Source organism: Vigna angularis, chromosome 11 (genome assembly GCF_016808095.1).
Source record: "Vigna angularis cultivar LongXiaoDou No.4 chromosome 11, ASM1680809v1, whole genome shotgun sequence".
Classification (NCBI taxonomy): Eukaryota; Viridiplantae; Streptophyta; class Magnoliopsida; order Fabales; family Fabaceae; genus Vigna; species Vigna angularis.
Window position 1 is genome coordinate 2410426 of NC_068980.1, and position 26639 is coordinate 2437064.

The 26639-nt window shown below is 32.3% G+C and overlaps 6 protein-coding genes across 8 annotated transcripts; 4 read left to right on the forward strand and 2 right to left on the reverse strand.

Moving 5' to 3' along the window:
- The first annotated feature begins 57 nt into the window (after positions 1–57).
- Positions 58–2761, forward strand: LOC108333135 (nonsense-mediated mRNA decay protein 2). The gene is made up of 3 exons (XM_017568480.2): positions 58–497; positions 897–1400; positions 1710–2761. The coding sequence occupies exons 1-2, from the start codon at positions 104–106 to the stop codon at positions 1391–1393; spliced, it is 891 nt and encodes a 296-aa protein (XP_017423969.1). The 5' UTR covers positions 58–103; the 3' UTR covers positions 1394–1400; positions 1710–2761.
- Positions 2762–3457: 696 nt separating this feature from the next.
- LOC108334467 (heterogeneous nuclear ribonucleoprotein 1) lies at positions 3458–6999 on the forward strand. Its single transcript, XM_017570328.2, has 6 exons — positions 3458–3821; positions 3979–4019; positions 5327–5490; positions 5579–5681; positions 5772–5941; positions 6043–6999. Exons 1-6 carry the CDS (start codon positions 3703–3705, stop codon positions 6508–6510), a joined length of 1065 nt encoding a protein of 354 aa, XP_017425817.1. The 5' UTR covers positions 3458–3702; the 3' UTR covers positions 6511–6999.
- Positions 7000–7827: 828 nt separating this feature from the next.
- LOC108332953 (coatomer subunit zeta-2-like) lies at positions 7828–10476 on the reverse strand. The gene is made up of 6 exons (XM_017568254.2): positions 10424–10476; positions 9608–9767; positions 8693–8840; positions 8502–8579; positions 8335–8419; positions 7828–8061 (listed from the first exon to the last, which is right to left on the reverse strand). The coding sequence occupies exons 1-6, from the start codon at positions 10433–10435 to the stop codon at positions 8002–8004; spliced, it is 543 nt and encodes a 180-aa protein (XP_017423743.1). The 5' UTR covers positions 10436–10476; the 3' UTR covers positions 7828–8001.
- A 569-nt stretch (positions 10477–11045) lies between these two features.
- Positions 11046–12514, reverse strand: LOC108333766 (EPIDERMAL PATTERNING FACTOR-like protein 3). 3 transcript variants are annotated; one of them, XM_052870435.1, is made up of 4 exons: positions 12191–12514; positions 11817–11894; positions 11542–11600; positions 11046–11345 (listed from the first exon to the last, which is right to left on the reverse strand). In XM_052870435.1, the coding sequence occupies exons 2-4, from the start codon at positions 11827–11829 to the stop codon at positions 11109–11111; spliced, it is 309 nt and encodes a 102-aa protein (XP_052726395.1). In that variant the 5' UTR covers positions 11830–11894; positions 12191–12514; the 3' UTR covers positions 11046–11108. The 3 variants fall into 3 exon arrangements, with proteins under 3 accessions (XP_052726395.1, XP_052726394.1, XP_017424729.1); XM_052870434.1 differs by having other exon boundaries at positions 12070–12514; XM_017569240.2 differs by having other exon boundaries at positions 11817–12511.
- A 2514-nt stretch (positions 12515–15028) lies between these two features.
- Positions 15029–20555, forward strand: LOC108332954 (IQ domain-containing protein IQM4). The gene is made up of 10 exons (XM_017568255.2): positions 15029–15137; positions 17029–17114; positions 17542–17910; positions 18200–18311; positions 18569–18634; positions 18776–18864; positions 18959–19046; positions 19218–19448; positions 19665–19766; positions 19884–20555. The coding sequence occupies exons 3-10, from the start codon at positions 17564–17566 to the stop codon at positions 20271–20273; spliced, it is 1425 nt and encodes a 474-aa protein (XP_017423744.1). The 5' UTR covers positions 15029–15137; positions 17029–17114; positions 17542–17563; the 3' UTR covers positions 20274–20555.
- Positions 20556–23191: 2636 nt separating this feature from the next.
- LOC108333712 (transcription factor MYB26) lies at positions 23192–25169 on the forward strand. Its single transcript, XM_017569188.2, has 3 exons — positions 23192–23647; positions 23716–23845; positions 24004–25169. Exons 1-3 carry the CDS (start codon positions 23515–23517, stop codon positions 24803–24805), a joined length of 1065 nt encoding a protein of 354 aa, XP_017424677.1. The 5' UTR covers positions 23192–23514; the 3' UTR covers positions 24806–25169.
- The last annotated feature ends 1470 nt before the right edge of the window (positions 25170–26639 follow it).

Genomic DNA, 26639 nt, shown 5'->3' on the forward strand with positions numbered 1-26639 from the left:
ACATGGAATTTCGAATGGTAGTTGTTTTGTATTTGATTTTGTACTGTTAACTGAAAGCATAAAAGAAAAGGAGGGATTTTTGTGGGCTGAAGAAAATCTAAGCATGCAGGTGGAAGTGGAGGGTGAAGATGGTTCCAAATTGGCACTGGAAAATGATGAGAAAACTGTGTTTGGACGAGGTTGTGGATTCAGCACTCACGACCGCACAGTTTCTCGTCGCCACGTGTGTTTCAAACTCCACCATTCAGACTCAGTGGTTGCTGATGCTAATGCTAGGGTTTCGTTCGAAGTGATGGGGAAGAACCCCTTTTGGGTGTACGACGGAGAAACGCTTCGGTTCTTCAGAAAGTTCGAGAAGGGTCACTTGCAACCCGGAGACCGTTTCTGTTTCTCTCCCAATGCACCTCTCTGGTACTCCTTCACTCTCAGGAACAAGCAACCTCTTCCTCAGCTTAACCTTGACGAAATTAACATTTCGGAAATCGATCCCGTTAAAGGTATCACTGCCTTTCCTTGTTCTTAGCATCCTCTTTCAATTTTGTTTCTTTCGGCTCCATTTCTCATGTGAATTTGGTTGTTGCTTGTGCTGAAATGTTTATACTTTTTTTTCGGTGGAAGGTTGTGTAATGTCCTGTGTCACTCCTAAGCATTCTTCTGAATACAACGAGTCTTGTTGGTAGAAATTTGATAAAGAAAACATCTTTTTTATTGAATCTCTAATTTTCACTAAATTTTAACCATGTTAGAAAAAAGGGGTACTAGAGAGAGTGGTTTTCATGAGTAGGATGTTATTTTATTTTTTTGTAGACTTTTTCAGTAACAATCATCTAAGTTAAACCTACCATTTTTTTTATTGGAAACTAAAGTTCTATTATGTTGTGATTTTGAAAATGCAGAGCTTGGTTTTCTTGTGATGGGGCACGAGTTTGACAACTATCCTAAGGGGATGATTCGGAACGCGAAGAATTGGGAGTGGTTCCTTGAGGAACATAGAAAGGATAGCGAAGATGAGGAAGATGATAGTGAGAAGAAGAGGAAGAGAATGAGGGGGAAACGAAAACTGGGTAAGGTAAACGAAGATGATGAGTGGACTGGTGAAAGTGACGATGATAAGGGCGTTGTTGTCAGTATGCGGAAGAAGAAGCTGCCCAGGTACTCCACAAGGTCAAAAGATGATAAAGGAGGTAACAAAGATACCAAAGCTAGTAAAAATTCTAAAGGAAAGAAAACAGCTACTGATGAAGAAGATGATGAAGAAGAAGAAGATGATGATGATGAGACACTGAGTGGATTCATTGTTGCTGATAAAGATGATGATGATAAGGAGGGGGAAGATGAAGAAGAAGAAGAGGAAGAGTTTGAAGATGATGATGATGATGAATTAGATGATTAAAGCCAAGGTTAGCATTTTATCATATTCATTTTCAAATTTAGTTTATAAGCTAAAGTTATTTTATAAATATAAAATTATGTATATATTTTTTTAATTTCTTCTTTTTAAGCATAAAACTTGTATATTTTCTGCCAAATGGTGCATAGCACATCACCCTTCTAATTGAAACGTATGGTCTGCCAAAAAGACACAAACAGGTTAAGTTGGAACTTGTTAAACAATTTATGAAGTTGGTCTTCAAGAATCATAATTTATGTTCAAGGGCTTTTGTTATTAATTAAGATGAAGTTTCTTATCTTTTATGTGTGTGTATCAGTCTCAATGAAACAAATCCACACCAAAACATGAAGCTGTGTTATGATACCGATCATTATGCCATGCTTGATCTGTTCCATCAAATAGCACCTGATCCACCCCACTGATCTATGAAAGACTGGAATTGGAGCCTTGAAGAAGCTACTGATTGTGGCCAAATTCAACACCAACTCTGTCCTGAAGATAATATATAGTGCCATGTATGTACTTCTTGCCATGTTAGGTCCAGTGAAGAGCAAGCAGAAGGTGACTGAACCAGATTCATGATATGGACACAACTTGGGCTGAAAAAGAGGATGGACTCATGAATGAGTCCAACTTTTGTTTAATATATAATTAAGTAATTGTGTTTTTACCTTTATCACCACAATTTCAGTATACTAAAAGAAAAACAGAAATAAAATCCAAGAAAACTCCACTGCTGAAAAAAATGTTTGTTTCAAACTAAAACCTGTGATCCAAATGTTCTTAATCCTTCTTACAGTGTTTGGATATGTAGTTCTGGAGCTGCATTATTGTTATGGACACAACTTGGCTAATGAAGAAGATGAACCCATGAATGAGTCCAACTTAGTGAAACAGGGAAGGAATCCTAAAAGAAACGGTCAGATCTCACCCAAATCCAAAAATTATGTGAGAATGTGAATTCTGTTATTTTTTAGCATTTGACTCATTCATGGGTCCATCCTTCTCATCAGTTCAAGTTGTGTACATAACAATGATATAGTTTCAGAATTTCATATTCAAAAATTGTAAGAAGGATTAAGAACATTACATCACAGGTTTAATTTGGAACAAATATTTTCCCTTCAGAAGTGGAGTTTTCTTTTATTTTATTTCTTCTTCTTTTTCAGTATATTGAAATTGTAGAGAAGTATATTGAAATTGTAGAGATAAAGGTAAAAACACAATTACTTAACCTTTCTGAAGTTCTTCAATCTGTAATGAAAAGTTGAAGAAAAGTGCACTCTTTGAGTTTAGTGTACTGTAGAATTGTACCTGTTTTCTTATTTAAGAGAATGAAAACTCATCTATGGATTATCCATTAACTTATTTTTAGTTATTTATACTGGTAATGATATTTTTAGTGGGTTTTTAATTTAATGGTAGACTCATATAAACACATTTATATTAAAATTATATATAATTGTGTTAAAAATTAATTAAGCAAGTTGTTTAATATATAGTTAAATACATCCAAATTACAAATCGCGGTTATCAGAGGTACATGTTTCTTACTATTTGTCTTCATCCTATTAATAGGGTAAAGAAAAACTATTTATAGTGAATTTTATTATAAGAAATTAATTAATAAAATAATCTTACAAAAATTAGATTAATAATATAAAAAAGTCGTGTATATAAAGATACATATTTCTCATTAATTTCTGTAATGTTGTAATTATATATAAAAACACTTATAATTTTCTATCAAAATAAAAAGTAAATATAATAAAGCATATATAAAAATATTTTTTTATTAATTATTATGATTATGAATAAAAACACGTTCAAATATTTATTATGAGTATTTTTTTTTTAAATATGTAAAGTAAAAAATTGGTTGACAAAAATAAAGATTCAAATATGAAAAAAACAGTGAAAAATAAAAAGAAAATATGTAATTTATTTATTATGTTGCATAAGAAGACACTTGTCTTACATGCAGTTATTTGAACAGACAACATTTCCGGGGAAAAATGTTAAATAAATTGATCCAAATTTTAAGTGGCAGAAATAAAAGTTGTTTATATATTTTTGCACCTTTTTAGTTTCAAAGGGCTTTTTAGTGTGGAATTTTGTGTCAGGTGTAGTGGGTAAGGGAAAGCTAGAGGTTTCTGAGCATTTCAACTTCTAGGGTTTTTCACTCTGCTTTTCTTCATTTTCCAACAATCTGCGTTGTGCCATAGCATGTGCGATTATTTATCTTCTGAAATTGCACTCTTTTGGGTGTAGTAGTAGGGTTAGAGAGTAATTCAACGCTGAAATTTTCAATGGAGTATTTTCCTTCTCAACATGCCTTGCAATTCGAATCTGAACCTGGCGCCTACAATGGTGATGCGAATGATGAGCTCGCAAAACCCTCCCCCAATCCTCGTGATTCGTCTTCAGGGTTAGTTACTTCTGTAGTGGGTGGTGGTACATGGGTTTTGTGGAGAAGGGGGTTTTGCGGCGTTAGTTTTTTTCTTGCATGTTCTTGGCGCCACAACTTCTCCCAATTACACTTCTTTCGTGGGTATTTTGACGATTTGGTTTTTCTTTTGTGTTAGGAAACTTTTCGTTGGGGGCATTTCGTGGGAGACTTCTCAAGGTATTCTCACTTCTTCTCCATAAATTAAATTTAATACTTTCCGGTTGGAGTAGAAAATTTATACGAAGGGATTTTTGTTTTATCGTCCATGTATGCCTGTTCTTAAATTATTGAATGAAAAGAACCGGAGGAGCAGTTCTGATCTACTACTTTATTTGTCACTCGTTCATTCAATTCCTGCTCCATGCATGGATGTTTTGTTGCCTAGTTTTCGTTCTTTGAAACTACAGACTTCGAAAACTACCGTGCTCGCACTTGTTGGGTCCTATCTATGTCCTGAATTACATTTCCGTCTTGTGCAAAAACCTTCTGGGCCAGCCGCCAGCCGCTGGTCCAGTGGGCTGGTGGGGACCATGCCTGGACCAAGAAAAAGACTTCACAAACTCAAACACAACTACTATTATGTATAAGATATATTCTGGAGTTATTTTTTATTGCCTCTGAATCTTACTTTTTGGTACACATTATGATTCTTGATTGAACAAAAAATTACCTTGACAATTAAAACATACACATACACGAGTCACAGTCTGGTTATCAGTTGAAAAATGCTACCTGGGTGAGGTGAGGGAAATATCTACTCCCTCAATCCCTGAAAATGGCACAGCTTTGAGGGAAATGAGTTTTCGACAGGGCTTTCTGTTGTGCAGCTATAGTGCCAGAAGTTGTCACAACAATGGCCGAATTTACTGCTTCGGTGGCTGCAATTGAAAAATGCTCTGCTTTACAAATCTTTTAGCTGCCTAAGACAGGCGCCACACACCGCTTGACTTCTATAGCGGACCTAAAGAGTGTTATCGGTACTAGTTCAATGATTAGAAAAGGCCATTTGTATCCATACTCCTTGTAGCCTGTTTGGTAGTTTTCAGCCCTTCTCAGTTTTTCTTGAACATTATTTTCTGGTGCTGATTGTTCTATGATGATTTTTTGGCGACTTTTGAAGAGAGTCTGAAGTACTGATTAGGAGTACTTAGTTGAACTATTTATCTTGTTCATTGAGTATATTTTATAGGTTGTTATCTGATGCGAAGTGTTATTAAGCATTACAATTAAAATGTGGATCAGAATGTTTTTGTAGAGTTTTTTCCCTCATCCTTGATTTGTGCCATGCATGCAACTCAAGCGCAATTTGTTTGATACAAAAGACTATGTTATTATTATGTTAATTCATTCACTTTCTGTTTACTTATTATTTACGTGTCCTTATTGGACTGAAGAATACTGTTCGAAGATAGGGGAAGGTGGAACCTATATTCCTTTATGTATATTTTATCTCATTCTAGCATGTGTTTCTTTTTGTTTGTCAGAATCATTTTTTAATTACTTCAGCAAATATGGAGAAGTAACAGATTCGGTAATAATGACAAATAAACTTTCTGGAAGGCCACGCGGCTTTGGCTTTGTAACATTTGCCGATTCAGCTGTAGCAGATGAAGTTTTGGCCCAGGAACATACCATTGATGGCAGAGTGGTAACTTCTTGTTTCGAACATGTTGGCTCAAACATTGTAGCAGCGCACATTCTTGCTCCTGATGACATATTCAATTTTGTTTGATCAGGTTGAAGTGAAGAGGACAGTCCCTAGGGAGGACATGGAAGGAATTGGAGTACTAAAAACAAAGAAGATATTTGTAGGGGGAATACCCCAACTTTTCACTGACGGTATAGTGAACCAGATGCCCTTACTCTTCTTGGTTATATTGGAATTTGTGTGTTCTGTCTTCTGACTACTGGATTGTGTGTACGTTGTAGATGAGTTGAGGGGATACTTTTCACCTTATGGCGATGTTGTTGAGTGCCAAATCATGTTAGATCACAATACTGGGCGATCTAGAGGCTTTGGATTTGTAACTTTTGACAACGAAGATTCAGTCGAAAAGGTGTTTTCAGCGGGAAAAATACATGAAATTGGAGGCAAGCAGGTTAGTGAAACTGTTGAAGTTAGAATAGGATATTCTTATTGTGCTGCACAACCTGATATTATTTTTTTCTTTTGGATACCCTTTTCTGACTATAAATATAGGTTGAAATTAAGAGAGCTGAGCCCAAAAGATCTGGAGTTGATCACATCAGTAGTACCTCACGAAAATCATATGGTGGTTTTAGCAATGGAATGGATGGATATGGTGGGAATAGCTCAAGAAATCGTAATCATGGAAAAAGAGGTGGACAGTATACAGATTCTGGAATGAACGGTGCATATGGCTACTTTGAGGGAAGCTTTGGCGGAAGTGCTGCTACTGTTTATGGTGGTTATTGTGGATATGGTTATGGTTTTGGATATGGTGGACCGATGTATTGCTATGGCGGCTATGGACTGAATTCTTATGGTAATCCTGGGGTTTATGGTGGCGGCACTATCTCCCATGGAGATGGTAATGCATATGGAAGAAACGTTAGTTTCAACCGCAGCAGTGGATATGATGGTGGGAAAGGGGCTGAGAAGGACGATGGTCCTACAACTGGAAGGTACCATCCTTACTGGAAATGAATTTTGGTATCCAGAGTCTGCAGACCGTACAATGCTCCAAAAGGTATGGCTGCGACAGCAGTAGCACCCTCCAGGTTTGATGCAGATATAATTCATTCAGATGAGAAGCTGGGAAACAAAAGGTATATATGTTATTGTATCTAATGGATTTTGCAAAACTTTCTTGGATTTTCTTTGATAAGGACTAGGCTGATTTCTAGAAGCGTCATATATGAAAGGTCCCTAGATGCTGGTAAAAATTAACTACCAGAAGCCAAAATCACACACAAACACTTAGATTTCTCGCTACAAATATGTTAAGAATCAGGTTTATTCAAAATCATCTCGGTGGAAATGGGTATACTAGCTGAACATCGTTGGTTCTAACTAGGTTTAAGGGAATTTGTTTGATATGTGACATAATTTAGGAGTAAACTTATATTTTTGTAAATGTTTGAAATACTTTTTGAACTTTTTCTATATTCTGGTTGAAATATTTTTACTTTTTTACATCCACAACCAGTTTTTACTTATCTCTTGTAACATTTGTATACATATTTTATTTTGTTAACGGTCCTTTAGTACTTCACGATTTATGGATGTCACAAATGAAGTGTTAAATTATATTATATTAAATAATAAACGAACGCAATGATGTATAGTGATAAGTTAGGAGCTAGACAAAAACAAATGGATGTATGCATTTAATGAGATTCACAATTTGTCTACAAGTACTTTTCAATTCTTATGCACACCTTGGGTGGGTTCGCAACTTTGCTCCACTGACTGTACGGAAAGGGTCAATTCTTCAAATGCAAATACGACGCCGTTTTGCTAAGCTTTTTAGCATGTCTTCTTTACCACTACCGACATATAATTATATTTAGCATCTGAGTGGAAGCTAAAGATTTTGGGATTTTATGCAAAAGAAAATTGATAAAGGAAGCGATTAATGAATTGAGTACAAATTTTTATATTGAAAGTTAACTAGTAAAAGATTGCAAATTTAATTTTATGAAAATTGTTACAAAATTTAACAACCTTACCTGGCAATCAATAATTAAAAAGTGGTATAGTTTATGTAATCAGCGTATTTAATTAAATTCTTAACTTAAGTACAAAATTGTAGAAAATTGAAAATATCAAGTGAATCATAGTCGTAAGATTGATAATGTTTTTAAGCCACTTTTATATTTTTTTTCACTTATCTAGCCTCCAATGCGTTCTAAAAGAAAATACATGTGTGAATTGTTTCATCACAAAAAAAAAAAAATTGTAGTAAAAAGATTTAAAACTTTTATTACGAAATAGATAATTTGAGGTGAAAATTTTATTAGTTTTATAATGTATATTTCTATGGTTGAATGGTTATTTAGGATAAATGAAACCTCTTCAGTGTTTTCAAAGTAACAACAGAAATAAAGAAAAAAAAATAAGTGTTGAGTATGATAACTGTCAAGATAGTAAAAAACTCTAGAATGAATATGAAAGAAACTCCAGCGCATGCCAAAATCATTTTAGAAGGGTTCTTGTCAAATGTTCTCTGGCTGTAGTCCAGGCTTGACTTAGTGTCTGCAATATCAGAAATTTACAATCATCAGATTTAAGATCAAAGCAATATGCTGATCTTAACCTAAAATTTGTCCATCAAAATTGATTTTTCAGTTTTCACAACAAAATCAACTTTAAGGAAAAAGTGTTACGTAATAGCCTTCTAAAGTAAGTTTAGTATGAGGACTAAATGAAGTAACCTCGGCTCTACATGGCAAGTGATTTGACTCTGTAATGTAAAAGCAGTATGCATACATTAGTGCAAGAAACAAAACAGAAAGAGTGTTGCATTACCTGCTCAGTCAGGGGGGACTCGCCATCCATGCTATGGGAGGTCACTTTTTCAGCAATGAGCGGTCCATTTGTTTCTAGTATCATCCTTCAAGGAGGGAAACCTTTACAAAATAAATAAAAATAGTTGCAATATCAAGAAAGAAATGTGACTAATAACATATGCATACCCTCCATCCACAATCTCATCAAGGCATAAAAGAATAAGATCCAAGTTTTCAAGCGCCTCTCTTTTGTCAACATTGTTCCTGTAAATGGCACAAGAAAAAAATAGAAGAGAAGACAGAAGCATGATGAGTAAAATGCATCTGTATATAAAATCTAGATAAAAAATAGAAAAAAATAATCCAATCTAAAACACCTTAAGAGAAGCGTGACTGCATCAAAGAAACCCTGAAGAACTGAAGCTAAAATGATCTCATTTTCATGATCGCCGCCAGTGACAAAGAAATGGAGATCTTGTACAAATTTGTAAATAATGACATTGTTGTCGAGCAATGTGATCTCAGCTAAAGATAATGTGAAACAATATACCCCCGTTACCAAAAAAACAGGATAAACACGAGTAAAGACTTCCACTTGGTGGTAAATGACAATATAAAATAATGATCAAAAGAAACCTCTTCAAAGCCACACTGGAAAGAATAACCAATACTTTATATATCTCAAATTTCAGTGACAAATTGTTCAGTCCAACATTCTGACGAAGTTCGTTCTTTAGTTCAATAATAACAGCAAATACCAGTACACATAGTTTGGTCTATAGAAAATACTGATGCTGGATGCATGTTGATATGTCCAAAAAGGAAAAGAGGAAAAATCAAGCCTAGAGACGATGAAAATGCTTCCGTTATATCTTGGAATTAATTTGCAGACTTGACACACGGGTATAGAAATGGAGGACATCATCAGAGGAATTATGAGCTAAAGCACGAAATAAGACATGCTGGCTACTTAGAATGTTTCATAAAAACTTACTATAAAAATGTCGGGTTCCGGGTAAAAGATATAGAAAAGAAGCCGAAAGCTCTTAATTGATTATTGAGCCCCCAAGATTACTACTTATAACCTCACTATGCTTAAGAAATCACTTTTGAAACCGAAAGTAAGAAAGACTAACTATGATCCAAAAATTACATAAACAACAACAGACTTTAAAAGACCTATCTGCGTAACATTATAGCCTGCAATACCTACGATATGTCAGTATCCTAGCATCGCATTTAAAATCATGACTTGGTTTTGTGATGAGTATTTCTTAAACTCTGACGCTTACCTTCTGTTCGAGCATTTGTCTTAACTGTCTTACTGAACACAAACTTCTCAAAAGCAATCTTTGAGCTGTTAGTTGGCCAGTCCTCTGAAAAATACCTGACCGCCACACGCTTTCCGTCTGAATCAAGAAGAAGAATATTCTTTATCAACGGACATGAGTCCTACAGATAAAATGTACCAACAATTCATGAAAGGAGAGTTAACACTATTATATAATACTTGCAGCCTATACCTTAGAGAAATCAGATTTCATCATTTTTTTATCACGTCAATCTATTTTCAGTTTGATAATCGTTCTCGTTCATTGTCCGATAATAGTTCTCAATATCCGTATGATAAAAAACATGTCAAGTGGAATGAATGGAAGAATGCTGATAACCATAATTTATTTACAGAGTACTCATTATCCCGGAGAATCCAATTAAGCCTTGCAGTATTCAATTGTGACTAAACAAGAGAAAAAAGAATCTCATTCTTATTTAATCCATTCTGTCAGTACTGTTTCCACTATTGCAGATACAGATTCATCAATTGATTCGGTAAAGTTTACGAGATAATAGCACTGAATAATATGAATCTGAAACTGAAACAAGCACAAAACCTCGAATCCGCATATATATCCTTTTCAATTTCTAAATCTCTTTTGGATTCATATAACTAAATGGAAAACGACAGAAAAAATATCGAATATTGGCTCAACCTTCACAAATCAATAAAAATAAATGATGTGAAATAGTTGATACTGTTAAGTATCAGTAATTTTCTGGAATTTCATTGTGATTAAGAATAGTGTGAAATGAAAAACAGAGAAACTTGCCTGGGAAGCCATTTCGGAGAAACAGAGTCGGTTACAAAATGCGGGACTATGTGTGTCTGTGTATATATATATACACATACAATTGAGATTTGATTTGAGATAGAAACTTGCTAAATAAAAATATTGGTAATATTATAATCTATGATAATTAATAAACTTGATATAGTGTTTATATTAAATTTAAATTAATGTACAAACAAAGGCCGAAAACTTTAAAAAAAAAATGTCACACACAAATTGATTTATTTTTTAGACTAACAATTAAGTTTATTAAATCAAAAGGAAACTATATAAACTTAAAAGACAACCGTGATAATATAATTAATTACCATATTTTTGAACCTGAAAGTTAACCCACTTCAAATACTTGTTTGAGTATTTATTAAAGTTTTTAATTTAAATTTTTATTATTATTTTTTAGACGCAATTCTTAAAATTATCTCTCAAACATTCCTGAAAGTATTTTTTTTAAGAATATTTGATAAAAAATATTGTTCTACATTGAATAAGTTATAGATTATAATTAAGATGTGCTGTTTATAATGGTGGCTCCAAGCCTAAGGAAGATTGCGCTACATTAAACAATAAATACGAAGGTGAGAGAGAAGAAGGAGATCATTAATTATATATGAACTACTATATTCATATTGAATGGTATGAACAGGAGAAACATATATTATATTCATCAGGGGCTGTAGAGGGAAGGACCACACTTGCATTTCCAACTCTCTGGCTCATAATTTGAGTACTGCAAACCCAAATGATTGTTTCTACTGCTGGTGCTGGGAACTTGAATAGCTTCACATGGAGTGCAACCATAACACTTGTGGTCACAACTTGGTGGAATTGATCCTATTTTCCTCACTCCTATGTTGTATGTTTTTTCCATTGAATCCGACATAACTTTCTTGTCCATTAGACCCTTTAACGAAGGAAAACAAACACATTAGTACTAGGAAGTCTGAAACCATAATGATCTCAACCGATCTTTATATGCAAAACAGTATTCTTTTGCAGCAATTGAAAAGCTTATGATTTAAGACAACTACTTAATCATTTCTCATACCAGAAATTAGCATCCACCTATAAAACTCTAAAATGGGAGAAGGGTGACAAACCTTTTCTGATTCTACAGTATTCTGTGGTGAAGACATTGGTACTGGTGCCTCTTGGGGGCCTGATGGAGTATAGACAACACCATAGTACAAAAAGAATGAAATAGTTAGTTGTCAAAGAGCAATGTTCACATTTGAAAAGATCAAGATAAATTATATATGTTTGAAAATACATGGAAAGGAAATGGACTGAGAAAAGTTGAATATCATGAAGATATAATTGCTCACATGATGCTAACAAGTCAAAGATAAAAACAGTGTGTGGTTTAAGCAATAACCTGGATTGGACATGGTATCAGAAGGAGGAAAGGATCTTGTGGCTAAAACTGCAGATTCCCAACTAGTTATTTGTAGAGCTAGCAGAAGAAAACAACATAATGTTACTTTCATTTTTCTATTTTCAAAACAGCAAATGATGAATGTGATGATGATGATGTGAATGTTGCTTCTCCCTTCACAACAAGAGGCAAGGCATGATTATTGATTTGGTGTGAAATGTGAAATATAAGAAGGGGAGAAAGGGTAGCTAACAATTGTAGTTCCCAAAAAGATCAGAATAAACTCCAAAGTTTTATCAGATGAGTCTTGCAGAGAGCTGAGAGAGATTTTGCTTGAGAAGCAAGTGATTTTGCTTCACTAGCACAAGTTTCACCTTCTTTTGACACCTCACTAGGTGCTCTAAGAGTAGTCTGTTTTCCACTCTCTTTCACCCTTAAGCCAAGCCAAAGTCTAAGCCTATCTTTCTTACAATCAATCTAAAAGCATTGCACAATATATGGTGATCTATTAGTGCAGAATGACAGCACCCATTTTGGGTCTGAAAACACCTGCAACACCCTCATAATTTTTCTGATATTTCATATTAAAATAAGGATTTTGATATCTAGACTGCAGAGCCATTGTCTTTTAGTGATGCTTTAATTTCATTTCCATATACAGAAGAAAGAAATCAATGGCAGGGTGACAGTTATTATGCATATAAAGATGGAGCAGCAGAAAAATAAAATACAAAAATAAACATTAGCCTCTGCTGCAGCAAATATAATACTTCACTGTAGCAGTAGTATTTATTGACTTAGTTAAATGGATCTATTAATATATTATTACTCTTGTTAGAGTCAACTTTGCAGGAGTTAGTTGTTGGGAAAGAGACAAATCTCTTCATCAATATCCAAAATTTGGACCATTTCTTTAGAAGGCATTAAATTTGGGTGTTCTTCATTTTCTGCAGCATACTTTTCCACATAACAGGTTGTAGTTTGAATGTTTTTGGTTATGAATGTCTTTTGGTTTTCAATCAGAAAAAGGGAACATTTGCAAAGTCTAGAATTTATTCAGATTCAATTTAGCAGTATTGAGAATAAGTGGATGAATTTGGATTTAAAATATTTATATTTTAGATTGTTTACCTAACACTATAAATGCTTATTTTCTATAATTAAAATATATATAAATATTTTTTAATATATTATCATTGATCCTTGATTATTCAATAATTATATTTTAAAATTTTGTGCTTCATATTTTTTAAACCATTAAAGTTGACTCTAACTTAACTATCTCAAAAACAATAGCAAAAGCTTAAGACAAAAAAGAATAGCAAACACGTGACAGATACAATGTAAGTTTGGGATTTTATTTTTGAAAATGAAATAATATTTATATAGTTTTTTATTTCTCTTTTCTTCGTAACATATTTTATAATATTTATATTAGATCCAAGTTTCATGTGTTTTATTGAATCAATAATGAGATAAACACTTCCTAAATTATATAGTTTTTATTTCCTTTTTATTAGTTACTTAATAGAATATAATTTTCTTAATTTTTTTAGTAAATCCATTTTGAAATCAATATTGAGTATAATGAGATGCTTACATTTTATAATTTAAATAATATTTTAAAAGATTGTCATTAATATTTTTAAATTAAAAATTTAATTACTTGTTAATCTTATATTTTAATTGATACTGAAATAATTTTACCTAAATTTTTAACATTTTTATTTATTTTTCAAAAAAATTACAATTGTAATTAATCTCAAATCTAATTAAATACTGTTCATTAACATGGATGAAACCTGTAAATAAAAATATGAACAATTGAGTTTAATAAAAAGAGCATAGATCTTTTAGTCTAATAAATAAAATCTAACTTATTTACTACATACGAAAGTAAACATTAGCTATATATCTTCCATTAGAGATGTTCTAGATACAAAGGTTAATGACATGAATCTCTCATCTATAAATCATGCTAAAGGACAACTTGGGTTGAAATGCAGGGAAACTCCATGTGTATTTATATTCTCTATATATAAATGTATGGTGCTAGTGAATAGGTCTAATATCTTTAGAAGAAAAAATTATATTTGTTGCTTTGTAATAGTTTTAAAAAATTTAATTTTAAAACTATATGATACAATATAATATATTATAATATTATATGATTTAGTCACTAAAAAAATAAACATTTCCCATAAAGATTATGTGATTTTCTTTTTTACAAATTAATCATTTTCTTGTAGAATATTTTTTTATCTCAAAATAATTTAACTTTTTTTTTATGGAGATAAGTTTAATACATGTACTCGAACATTATATATTATGTTTAAAATATTACTAAAATAACTACAGTAGTTTTCATTGTACAAAATAGTTTTAAAATTATGTATACTCTCATAATTCAATGTAATATTAATTTTTAATATATTATTATATTAATTATTTTCTCTTTTTTTATATAAAAGAATAGCGTATTAAATTACATTTTTTTTAAAAGAAAAATAATAATGTTTTCAATATCATTTTATTTATTTGCAAAACTTTAAGATAAATAAACTCTCCATCTTCCATTCCATCAATCTCATATATTGAACCATTGGTCTCATACTGCCAAATCAGAGACTCCCACTTGGCAAAATGTAAAAGCTTTTAAAATCATATTATTCATGGAATATCTTTTATAATAATTTTTAACAGCATGGTACTTTTCTCATCTCTTCATCCTCATGACTTTTTATTATAATATATATATATATATATATATATATATATATATATATATATATATATATATATATATATATATATATATATAATATTACCCCATTTTTTAGCATATCTGAATGCAACACAGCTAATCCATTTTTCAAAACTTGTGACATCAATTGTCACCAGACACACCACCTATGATTTGTGCATTGCGTGTTGTTGTTAATCACAGATATTCCATTACGCAGAAGGTCATTGACGTCACTGTGACCACTTTTAAGAAGCAAGAGCCATTTTTGTTTCATCTCCAATGCATCACTGCAACTAATGACCAGTTGTAAAATGCAAAAGCCATTTGGTCAACTTGTCCTTCTCTTAAACCTCAATCAACAACATGAAATAGATGGAACAATTTAATAACCTTAATTACATCAAATTAAAAATTGGAAGCATGATAAACCATTCTGTTTATGCCTATAAATGTAACTACCTGGGAATACCATGAGCCACAGCCAGAGTGTTCCATTTGGTGACATTCATAGAAACAGTTACCAGTGTATCCTCTGTGCTGTCACTGTACTTCTTCTCACCATAAACATTATTGAGGTACCTTTTACCTTTTTCTATACTAGCTTTTAGGTTATGTTATAAACTTTCTTTTTAACAATTAACATTCAGATCAAAAATTCAGATTTTCTTATTGTCTCAATCTTATCCTCCCAGTCACACTCTGGTTTCACCATCTGAAGCTTTTTTCTCTACTTCGTAAGGGTTATTATGGTAAATTCAAACCTGCCTCACTTTTGTCTCTAGTTCCACTATAAAGCTAATAAAACTTCTTCATTTTTTATGCTGTAACTATTTTAAAATTTAGTTTAGTTTAAGAATAATAATGTGCGGCGGGTTCAGTATTTTATAATGTTGATCCACTTATATTCGTCTCTCATAAATTATAATCTGGACTAATGATGGGAGATAAAATTATTATATTTTAATTTCTAAGTGAGGTAAATTTTTATTTTATTTTGTTTTAATATTTTTTTTCTTGTGTTTAAATTTAATATTATTAATGGTTAAACAGGGATTTATTTTTATGCTTTTATAAAAGGTTTAATTTTGAATTTTTTTATGTGAATCTTAATTTTATATTTATTTAGTTTATTTCAATTTTATTTTATATATATATATATATATATATATATATATATATATATATGCAATGAAAATATGAAACATTAAAATAATAATATTATTATAATATTTGTATAAGTTTTTTTTAATATTTCTGTATACGGATTGATGACCGATTAACAAAACTATCTCATAATTCTTATGGAGACGGATTGACCCAATCCGCTATTTTGTAGGTTAAATATGGAGTGAGTTAGTCCACACTAACATTGCTAATTAAATTTTTATTTGTATTTAATATTAATTAATTGTTAAACAATGATTTAGTTTTATGTTATCTTACTCATAAAAAGTTTAATTTTGACATTTTTTTATGTGGATTTTTTAATTTTATATTTATTTAGTTTATTTTAATTTTATTATTAATGATATAGTTATGGGATGCAACAAAATATGAAACACTAAAACAATATTATTTTTACGATATTTATACAAAAAAATAATAATATTTTCTTTATACGAATTGGTAACGGATAAAAAAACTAACACATAATTCTTATGTTGTAAGTCAAATATAGAGTGGGTTAACCCATGACATTCCTAATTTAGTAATCTTAAATTTATTAAACATGAATAATTGTCTGTGTAATTTTTTTTCCTGCTCATTAAGTCATGATAGATTATCTATTCTTAATTCATACAAGGATATTGTTGTTGTGGAAAGAAGAAAAAAATATTTTTTTTCTAAACCCATATTTATTAGTAATGGTATTAACCAGTATTATCAAAAGAAAATCCTTGGAACTTGTAATAATGGATTGAAGAATAACATTTGACATTTTCTTCTGGCCTTTTATCTATATCTAAATATTTATTTATTAAAAAAATACATATTTATAATTTGGACCCGTTCTTGTTTTTGAAATATAATGCCAAAATTTCGCTTTGGACTCATTCTCTGTCTTTCCACTCTCCGCGTGAAGCCAAACTTTTCCTTTTCACTTCTTCTGCTTCCAAAACGTACAAAACAATGTACGGTACGGTATATGGTATAAATATACACATGTAAGACACCTACTATTCTTCACTATCATATACGTATCGGTATACTTTGTGAATATTTGAATGAACCCATTCAACACCTCGTGGGCTCAGCAAGTCGCAACATCCTTTTTTTTTTAAATTTTTTATTTACTATTCAAAATAACTGAATTTTTTGGAACCAAAGTCACATGATGTTTCCTCTTAATTTTCTATTCAAACAGAACCAGTTTATTGGCAACCGATTTTTCAATTGTCCACATTTTTCTATGACATACTTTTTGCGAAATTCTATCTGCCTAATGTCTCTTCCAAACTTGTGCAGTATATAAGACTCTGGGAAAGGCCATTTCAAAGGCTACACTCTGCTGTATACATGAAACTATAGACAACCTCAATTTTTTATACCAGGTCAGTCGTTTCTCCTCCTTCTATTTAAACTCTCTTAATATTAGTTGCTTTCTGTATATGATTTTGCTGTGTTTTTATAGCTATCCCATGCATATCTATATTCAGTTTTGAAATGTTGTTCATTACGTATCCTCCACTAGAACATGAATCATGTAGTTCATTACGCTGAAATTGTGATTTTTTTTCAATTTTGAACATTGGTTTGATTGCCATTAATGATTTTTTGGAGACTGATTTAGTCCTTGATCTTCCTGAGGAAATGAAAGATATAGGTGTGTTGGTTTTTGTTCTGAGAAGTGTATGCTCATCATTTAATAGCGGTTGTTCTTCCTGATTGCAACTTTCACGTATATGTATCTTGAAAAAGTTGTTGCATTAAGTGTGTCAGTGCTAATAGTTAACATGAATACTGGAAAATGTAAAGCAGTGTTGCAGATTTTTGCATAGGAATGGGAATATTTGCGGTAAACAAGGAAGGAGAAGTCACAGTGAGCTTCGAGAACGACATAAATCTGAATGATTTCTTTAAGCCTGATCAGATAGCTGATGCAACTGCTGAAAAATCTACAAGTTTGAAAAGAAGGAAGGTTGGAAATCTGAAGCTCCAAACCGCATTCTCGTTCAAATATATGCTTTCACTAGAGGATTTGTTCAGCAAACAAAAACCAGAACAAATGTTTTCTCCAGAGCCCTATTCTCAGCTTGAAGTAGCAGTAATTAAGCTTCAGAAAGTCTACAAGAGTTACAGGATCAGAAGAATTCTGGCTGATTGTGCAGTTGTATGCGAGGAGCTGTGGTTTGCTCTATTCTTGTCTTCTCATTTTGTGCTTATATTTGCATTTAGTGCTAGAAAATACTACTTCTTGCCAATTAATTAGGAGTCAAAATTTTCCATTAATTTGTTTCTCTTAAAAATTTGCAAAAACTATGTAGTTTTAGCCTCTTCTAATGATTAAAGAACACTTTTAGTTAAAAATAGTACATTTAAGCATTTTTGAAGCTTATAATAGCCTACAAATTCAATTATTAGTGCTCAGTGAACTTTAAAAACTACTGTCTTAAGTTTTTTTTTTTCTCTGGTCCAGGTGGAAGGATTCGGTGATTACTGCTACCAGGTGTTCTACATCCCATTTTGACCCTGAAAAATCAGAAACAGCTATTTCAAAATGGGCAAGGGCTAGGATGATGGCTGCTAAGGTATTTTTTAATATTAGAAGCCATAAACTTTAATCTACGTTGACTAAGGAATATCTTTTTATGTACTTTGCTTCAATATTTGGGCCCATATTAGTCTTCTTTGAACCATTTACATTTCCCAAAAGATGATGTACTTAACTTAATTTGACTAGGACCATAGAGACGTATTCAAAGTTTACCATCTCCTTTCTAAAAAAATTTCCTTTAGGATCTTGTTGAATGACAACCACTATACTTTTTTCTTTCTCTGTTGTTAGGTGGGAAAAGGTTTGTCCAAAGATGATAAGGCACAGAAATTCGCACTGAGACACTGGCTTGAAGCTGTAAGCTCATCCATCTACATCTTGACTAACAAATAAATTCATTTTTCTAAATATAACAAATTTTCTTTTGTTTGGTCATTTATTCTCTTAGAATCCAAAGAAGCCAATTAATCAAGGCTATGATTTCCATATACTTTTCAGATTGATCCCCGTCATCGTTATGGTCACAATCTTCATTTCTACTATGAAGTCTGGTTTCGTAGCCAGAGCTATCAGCCTTTTTTCTACTGGTAAATTGTTAATGGTGCAATGCTAAAATGCCTTGGTCTGAAAAAAATTGAATCCCTATTTTCTAATTTCTTAATTGCATCTTGGTGAATGAAGGTTGGATGTTGGAGATGGCAAAAAAGAGGAGCTAAAAGCATGTCCTAGAAGGGACTTGCAGGACCAGTGCATAAAGTACCTTGGACCTGTAAGTTGTTTCACTAAATAGCATATACAATTTCACGTATGATAATACTTGTACTAATTCTATAATGCAACAATGGCATCTTATTAGGTGACATTGATACTGGTGAATTGTTGAATTCACCTATAATGACTTGATATTAAAAGTTTCAAAGTTGTTCCTTGAATTTTGCAGAAAGAAAGGGAAGCATATGAAGTGATTGTAGAGGGAGGGAGGCTTGTTTATAGAGAGAGCAAGAAACTTGTACACACTACCGAGGAATCCAAGTGGATTTTTGTTCTTAGCTTATCTAGAGTTTTGTATGTTGGGCAGAAGAATAAAGGCCATTTTCAGCACTCTAGTTTTCTGGCTGGTGGTGCAACCATTGCATCTGGAAGATTGGTTGCTCAGCATGGAGTTCTTCAAGTATGCTGCAATCTGTTTTATACGTACACCCCTTTTTCACAAATGCAAGATTCCAAAGAAGGAAATTGAAGAATGGTTCTTATTTAAAGAATGTGATAACTAAAAGTTTTAATCTTACAGCTATATATGAATGTCAAAATCAAAAGTTTAAATTGATCTTACAGTTTTTACAATAGTTTTAATTCTAAATTGATCTTCATTTTACATCTTACGCAGGCTATATGGCCATACAGTGGTCACTACCGTCCAACAGAGAAAAATTTCATGGAATTCATTAGCTTCTTGGAGGAACACAGTGTGGATATGACAAATGTAAAGGTGAAACACTATAAAAACATCTTCCCCTATTGCTTTGTCAAATTGGCATTCAATAGAAGCATGAATTTGGTGAAAATTTGTTGAAACATTTTGTAATTTCATGGTTGTCTGCTGCAGAAAGATGCAGTGGATGAAGATGTTCCACCTTCTCAACCTGCCAATGATGAGGAGCTGGCCTTTGAATACATGGAAGGCAATGTGGGTGGCAGTGACTCTGTCACTGCTAATAATAATGGTAAAGAAAAAGTGGAAGAAGATTCAGTACATGAGAACAAGCCAATGTCAAGCAAATGGAGTACTGGAGTAGGTCCTCGGATTGGTTGTGTGAGAGGATATCCAACAAAATTCCAAGTGCAGGCACTTGAACAGCTCAATCTTTCACCTGGAGACAACCAGGGAACATTTGCAGACAAAGCACCAATTCCTTCTCCCAGACCAAGAACCAAACATCTGTCACCTAAGCTTGTGAACATGGGACTTCCTAGCCCTATGCTACAAGGACATTGAAGTGCATGCTGGACACTGCTTTAATTTTAGCATTTAAATTTGGACCATTGGTACATATTACAGTATTATAAAGGTCACAAAGGAGCTAACCCAACAACTTTTTTCTTTAGTTTTCATTTGGGTTTTCATTGGCCAGTTCATATAGAGTAAGTTTCTGTGGAATTATTTTTTCTCCTGCCCCTTAGATGTTTGGCAGTTTATCCATTGGTAGTAAGGGGTTAGGTTAATAGTTCATTCTTGTGTATGTCACATCACATTTGCAAATACAACTATTTTTTATTAGCTTCTCTTGCCTGTCTTTTGATGTGGATTCAGTCATTGTTAGAGTATTAGCTTCATTCTGTTTCATATCTTCTTTCTTCTTTCTGTTGTTCTGTTATAGTATGTTTGTTAGGAGTATTGCTTGGATCATTGTATATATTCAACATACTCATCTATGTAATAGTGGATTATTCTTTTCAATAATCTGGCACTGCTTCTAACATTTGACACTATCTTCTTCAACTATTTTCTCATGGTTACAAGTTTTGTATTGATGATATGAAAGAAGAAGTTTAAAATTGCAAGCAAGATGACTCCACAATATCACGATACTATACTGGTCTGAAAACTATTTTGAAAGAACTTTCTCTGCATCTTATGATTGTTGTTTGTGCTTGTTCTTCAAAAAGAGAGAGATGACGATTGTGTCTTAATGATGATTTTTCTAAAGCTTGTTCTCAAGTCATACTTACAATATCTTTTTTTATTTTTTTTATTTTTTTAAAAACGAAAATACAAAAATTTATCTTTTTATAACTATTTTATCTTATATTATGAATGTAGAAATATTTTACCGTATCGTTATTCTATCACAATACTCTTTTTCTAACAAAAACCTACTTTATCAAATATCAAAGTTATAATCAACTCATAATATAACAAAATTGTATACATTGAAATTATCAATGTAATATAAAACTCACAATTATTTTAATAGATTAACTTTTATTTGATAAAATTATTATAACAATAAAATATTATTTATATGCTTTTAGATTATTTATTTTACAAGTTTTTTATAAAATTTATTTGTTCTCCATTTTTTTTAATGTCTAAGTATTTAGGTATGAGAATGGATTATTCGTCTTCTTTATACTGATATGTGAAAACTATTACTAAAAACCCTCTAATGTTTAAATCAATTAAAAAACCTCTGATGCTCAAATCAGCATTATATAATAAATAATACTTAATTCATAAATAAATGACTCTTTTATAATATTGTAATAGATTCTTACTTAATTGGACTTAAGTTAAATCGGTCAAGTTTTAGAATGCTTTAATCTTTCATTATGTTAAACTTATATTTTTTTAATCCAATAATTTTATTTTAAAAAGTAATTCTATAATATGATGTCGGTGTACATAAGTTAAAAATCATCGCAGGTTAATTGTGTGTTTTTTTTGTAAATTTCTTGTAGTATTTATATTTATTAGCTTTTATATGAATTCATCATCGATAGGACCATTTAATTTGTACTGTATATGGATGTAAATTCTCTATTATATATTTTTCAAATAATTAGCTTAATTACTTTATTTTATATATATCGTATTGCTTCAAAAGAAAAAACCTTACTCTATTTATAATATTTGTTATAAGATTTTAGTATATATGATATGGAAGCTCGTATATTTCGCTGAAAAAGGAACACGTGATGATTAAGTAATCCAGCAAATAATTACTATCTTTGACCGCGTTTGGTGGCAATTTTGCAAAGTTCACACACACCACTCTTTCACTCCTTTGAGCAGTTCCCCCAAACATTTTCCTAAGAAACATAACTGTTTCTAAATGAACATATTCCTTTGTTACATAAACTAATAACAATGTTAAAATGTCAAACAGTTATCTCGTAATGCATGGATGGATATACATTATTAAAATATTTAGCAAATACATGAAAACAAAAAGCCAAACACCAACGTTTATATAATAGTAGAAATTTTGACATTATGTAAAACCAGCTCGAAAAACTTTTAGATGTGTGTGCCAGTTTGGTCTGATATATAGCCTGTTCGTGAAATTACACACATACCTGCTTCTACTTTCAGGTTTTTGAACGTAAAAATCTCTTTTGATCAATACTACACTTGCGGTGTGACCCTTAATCATCTCTGTTGTTGATTGGATTCTTAAAATACATGGCGCTGAAAAACAAAAGCTTTACGAATTAGACTGAAATAATTATTCATAGCTATATATATATAATCTGTAAAATGTGTTGTGGAGGGCCAAGTTGCTGGAAGTGCATGCACAAACTTTTGCACAGAGATTAAAAAATTGATTTCATCATAAATAGCATATCATAGAGGACCTTGGCCACCTCTAGCTTTAATTTCATGCTTTTCATTGAAAATCTTTGAGAACTTTATATACATGCATGCAGAATTAATATATATTCAACAATATAAAACTGACATATCTGATATGAAATAGCTGATGACATGAGGAAAGAAACGGTTATTATTTTTTTCTCACACAATTACCAAAGTTATTTTTTACACTTTGTGGTTGTTGAAGTCCAATGATTGAAAAAGTGATCCCTAAGAAGTGAATTCACCATTGCAATTATGCATAGTTACCGCTCTCAAAGGAACAAAAAGGGAAAACCAGAGAGGTAATTAACTAATGAAATTGGTAAGGCATCAATCTACAATATAAAGCAATTGAGATGCAAGTGTCACCAACCAACCCGGTTGAAAATAATTTCTTTATCTGCGTGTGTCCAACGTGAATCTGATAAAAGTGTGGGCCCCACCACCCTGCATGTGTGCCACGTGTACAATCCAGCCCATCTCAGAGTGAGCTCACAAGGATCCATTATAAGGCCTACAATTGTTGCAGTGTAACACTGCACATTTTAGCTCTTTGCTACAAACCCTAACTGGGCCACAATGGTACAGCTTCTCTCATTAAATTCACCACCTCAGTGTACTCACACCTTCACCATATCATCCATTTTCTGTTCACTCTTCTCTCACCACCATTCCTTTCACATTTCCATATACCCTCTTCAAACCTAGGGCTAAACCTACTACCTACTACTTCCCTAATCTTTCATATATTATTCAAAATTCAAACATACTACCAAAAACTGATCTTTCTTTGCCCATTGCCTCTGTCTACCACTGCTTTTAATTTCAGTCTGAGGAATAACATAGCCACACTCACACAAAGAAAAAGGAAATTCAAGATATGGGGCACCACTCTTGCTGCAACAAGCAGAAGGTCAAAAGAGGACTCTGGTCACCTGAAGAAGATGAAAAACTCATCAACTACATCACAACCTATGGCCACGGTTGCTGGAGTTCCGTCCCAAAACTTGCAGGTAATTTTATTCATTCAGTAATTTATAAATGTTCTATATGGTTAATTATATATTTTCTCAAAGTGCAGGCCTGCAGAGGTGTGGAAAGAGCTGCAGATTGAGATGGATAAATTATCTAAGACCTGATTTGAAACGGGGAAGCTTTTCTCCTCAAGAAGCAGCACTCATTATAGAACTTCATAGTATCCTTGGCAACAGGTTTTGTTTTTGTTTTTCTTCTTTTGTTTTAAGTTCTCCTTAATAATGATGATTTCCCCCGTTAATTGCTCTTTTTGATGATGATCAAAGGGAGCATTATTATATGAAAAAGTTTTGTTTGTTCACTTTTCTTAGCAAGAGGGCATTGTTTTGGACAGGTGGGCTCAGATAGCGAAGCACCTACCTGGAAGAACAGATAATGAGGTGAAGAACTTTTGGAATTCAAGCATAAAGAAGAAGCTGCTTTCTCATGATGTTGTTCCTTCTTTAGCCACATTTTCTGATATTCACGGTCTTGCCAATGGTTCCATGGAAAGTTTCTTCCCTTTAACTGACAACACTATCCTAAACTCCCATCATCACTTAGACCAGCTATACCTTCCCATCATCCCAACCCCAATCCTACAAGCCTTTGATCATCTCAACAATGATATCAAGATTGACATAAACAATTATCATAATAACAATAATAATAATCCCAATTTCCTACATTTTCAGAATCCAATGCCAGAAACAGTGCCACCATCCAACAACATTATTCCATCTTTGTTTGAATTAGAATCTACATGGTCCTCGTTGGGCTGTGTACCCATTCATCTTAATCCAAATCAACAAAGTCAAACAATCACCACCAAAAGCGATACCACCCCACACTTAATTCTTGAGAAATTCATCAATCCAAGTACATGGCAGAACCAGGCAGTGGAACCGACCATTGATCTTGTTCCAAAAGTGTGTGAGAGCATCGAGGATTATGTCTGCAGCATCCCATTTTCTTCTTCTGCCAATTCACAACATCAACACGAGGATGCTGTCGCGTGTTACACACCAGGTATTTGTCCACAAGATCAAATTGCAGTACCCAATCAAGTGGAGTACATTGATGCCATCGTCATGTCATCGTTGCCATCCTCAACAACAACATCTTCATCAGTATCACTCTATCAAGCAGACAAATAGCCACAGAAAGAAAAAAAAAACTTCAAGTTGCTGTCATCATCATAAGCATTAATTATTCAAATCACTACTATATATAATAGGTTAATTTTATGTATATATAATTGAGTAGTGGGAGTGTTGTGATGAGGTGAATTAATTCCATGCATTTAATTTTCTCTTGAATTTTGGAATAAGAGGGTAAGTAGATCTCCTATTGGCAAACCTCTGAGACATGCTAGTTCTGACTCTCTTCCATTAAACGATGTTTGCTGAGGTTCCATAAATATATGTAGGTTCTTTCACATGTTTGTCCTCTAAAAGTACGTGTCCATGTATGATTTTTATTTCTCTTGTGAACTGCTGGATGTTGTATAACAATCATATACATTAAGTTGACTCGTTGCCCTTTGTTTTCCTCTCTCTCTCTCTCTCTCTGTGTGACAACGTAACAAAGACAAAAACCGCACAAACACCATAGTCAACTTGTTGGCACTTGAGGCCAAAGTGACCTTACATGTGACCTAGCTAGGTTAGGATGTTCTGGCTGCTATATGACATACCATGTTCTGATGTGATCGCTTAAACAAGCAACAACCAATATGAACTGATAAATAATATCAGAACAATACGAGCTAATTGTGATTGAAGAGAACAATTTCATAACTCCAGATCATATCGACATAGACTTCTGTTTGCATCTTCCACAAGTTTTCTTTAACTTTAGCTATAGAAACAAACTCTATTATCAAAATTAAAGAGAAAAAAAGAGTCCTTTTTGCTTTTGCATGGTAGATATATTTAAGGGACCATCCTATCTTGAGTCTTGACATGTTCATTACCCGGAGAAATTTTGATCTTGCTTATACTTTGGTTAAAGTTTTAGAAAAAATAATATAAAGAACAAAACGTCACTTCCAGTCCTTTGAAAAACGAAAGAAGGGTGACGAGAAAAATAGAAGATTGATTAAGCGAACGTTTATATCTACATCAGAATTTTATCAGGTAAAAATTAAACTCCCATTACTATAATAAGAAATAGTAAGAATTATATAATAATAAATACGTGGTTGATGTCGAAATTAAGGTTGAAAAAGTCATTTACATGTAACAAAATTTAGGTTTGTTGTTAAACGAAGTTAATTTAAGTTAATATATAAGGGCTATTCAATTTTATTTAAATGATGAAAATTAAAAAAAAAACTTATTTAAAGATTAAGTAATCAAGTTAAAGGATATCATGATTCAATAGCTTTCTAACTTTATCATGTATACATTATTAAGAACAGTACATCAGGAGATTATTACATCATGTTCCATTTTCCATTATTAAATATTATACAAAAAAGAAAAACTTGTTTTTCCCATGTCGTATGAAGCACATGTTTATTAAGTGATAAGATCTTTAATATATTACAGCTCATGATTGCATGTAAAGCAACATTAAGCAGAAATTGTTGTGGGTGTAAATTATGTATATGAATTAATTAGATTTCTCCAGGAACTGTACAATTTCTTCTTCCCCAACTCCAACTTTCCATTTATTTGCTTCATTTTGTTCTACTTCTCTCATTCTTTCCATCTTTCGAACCGATTAGTGTGTAAAAAACAAAGTTTTATACTTATCATTAGAATTCATGATAGATGACTTGGATTGATATATCTTTCAGCACACTCTAGTTAAAATAGTTGTCAAGTAAGAGAAAAGTTATTGCCAGTTAAAAAGGAGATATATTCCTTTACTGAATCATCATCATGTTTTGAAGAAGCAAAAAAGAATATTTCATTCTAAGTTGATTGGTCTATGTTCTATTAATCTTATTTGAATTGGTTTTCTGATATTAAAAAACCAAAATGG

Bases quoted from the DNA above. Each gene is read 5' to 3' on its own strand.
- LOC108333135 (XM_017568480.2), top strand. From the start codon at position 104: ATGCAGGTGGAAGTGGAGGGTGAAGATGGTTCCAAATTGGCACTGGAA. The intron at 498-896 runs GTATCACTGCCT...TTGAAAATGCAG, and splicing joins GGAAATCGATCCCGTTAAAG to AGCTTGGTTTTCTTGTGATG.
- LOC108334467 (XM_017570328.2), top strand. From the start codon at position 3,703: ATGGAGTATTTTCCTTCTCAACATGCCTTGCAATTCGAATCTGAACCT. The intron at 3,822-3,978 runs GTTAGTTACTTC...CTTTTGTGTTAG, and splicing joins CCTCGTGATTCGTCTTCAGG to GAAACTTTTCGTTGGGGGCA. The intron at 5,491-5,578 runs GTAACTTCTTGT...TTGTTTGATCAG, and splicing joins ATACCATTGATGGCAGAGTG to GTTGAAGTGAAGAGGACAGT.
- LOC108332953 (XM_017568254.2), bottom strand. The intron at 8,841-9,607 runs GTAAGCGTCAGA...CATTATCTTTAG, and splicing joins GACAAATGCTCGAACAGAAG to CTGAGATCACATTGCTCGAC. The intron at 8,420-8,501 runs GTATGCATATGT...CCCTCCTTGAAG, and splicing joins GATGAGATTGTGGATGGAGG to GATGATACTAGAAACAAATG.
- LOC108333766 (XM_017569240.2), bottom strand. From the start codon at position 11,928: ATGAAAGTAACATTATGTTGTTTTCTTCTGCTAGCTCTACAAATAACT. The intron at 11,601-11,816 runs GTTATTGCTTAA...ATACTCCATCAG, and splicing joins TGATACCATGTCCAATCCAG to GCCCCCAAGAGGCACCAGTA. The intron at 11,346-11,541 runs GTTTGTCACCCT...CCTTCGTTAAAG, and splicing joins ATACTGTAGAATCAGAAAAG to GGTCTAATGGACAAGAAAGT.
- LOC108332954 (XM_017568255.2), top strand. From the start codon at position 17,564: ATGGGAATATTTGCGGTAAACAAGGAAGGAGAAGTCACAGTGAGCTTC. The intron at 18,635-18,775 runs GTAAGCTCATCC...TATACTTTTCAG, and splicing joins TGAGACACTGGCTTGAAGCT to ATTGATCCCCGTCATCGTTA. The intron at 18,865-18,958 runs GTAAATTGTTAA...TGGTGAATGAAG, and splicing joins TATCAGCCTTTTTTCTACTG to GTTGGATGTTGGAGATGGCA.
- LOC108333712 (XM_017569188.2), top strand. From the start codon at position 23,515: ATGGGGCACCACTCTTGCTGCAACAAGCAGAAGGTCAAAAGAGGACTC. The intron at 23,648-23,715 runs GTAATTTTATTC...CTCAAAGTGCAG, and splicing joins TTCCGTCCCAAAACTTGCAG to GCCTGCAGAGGTGTGGAAAG. The intron at 23,846-24,003 runs GTTTTGTTTTTG...TGTTTTGGACAG, and splicing joins CATAGTATCCTTGGCAACAG to GTGGGCTCAGATAGCGAAGC.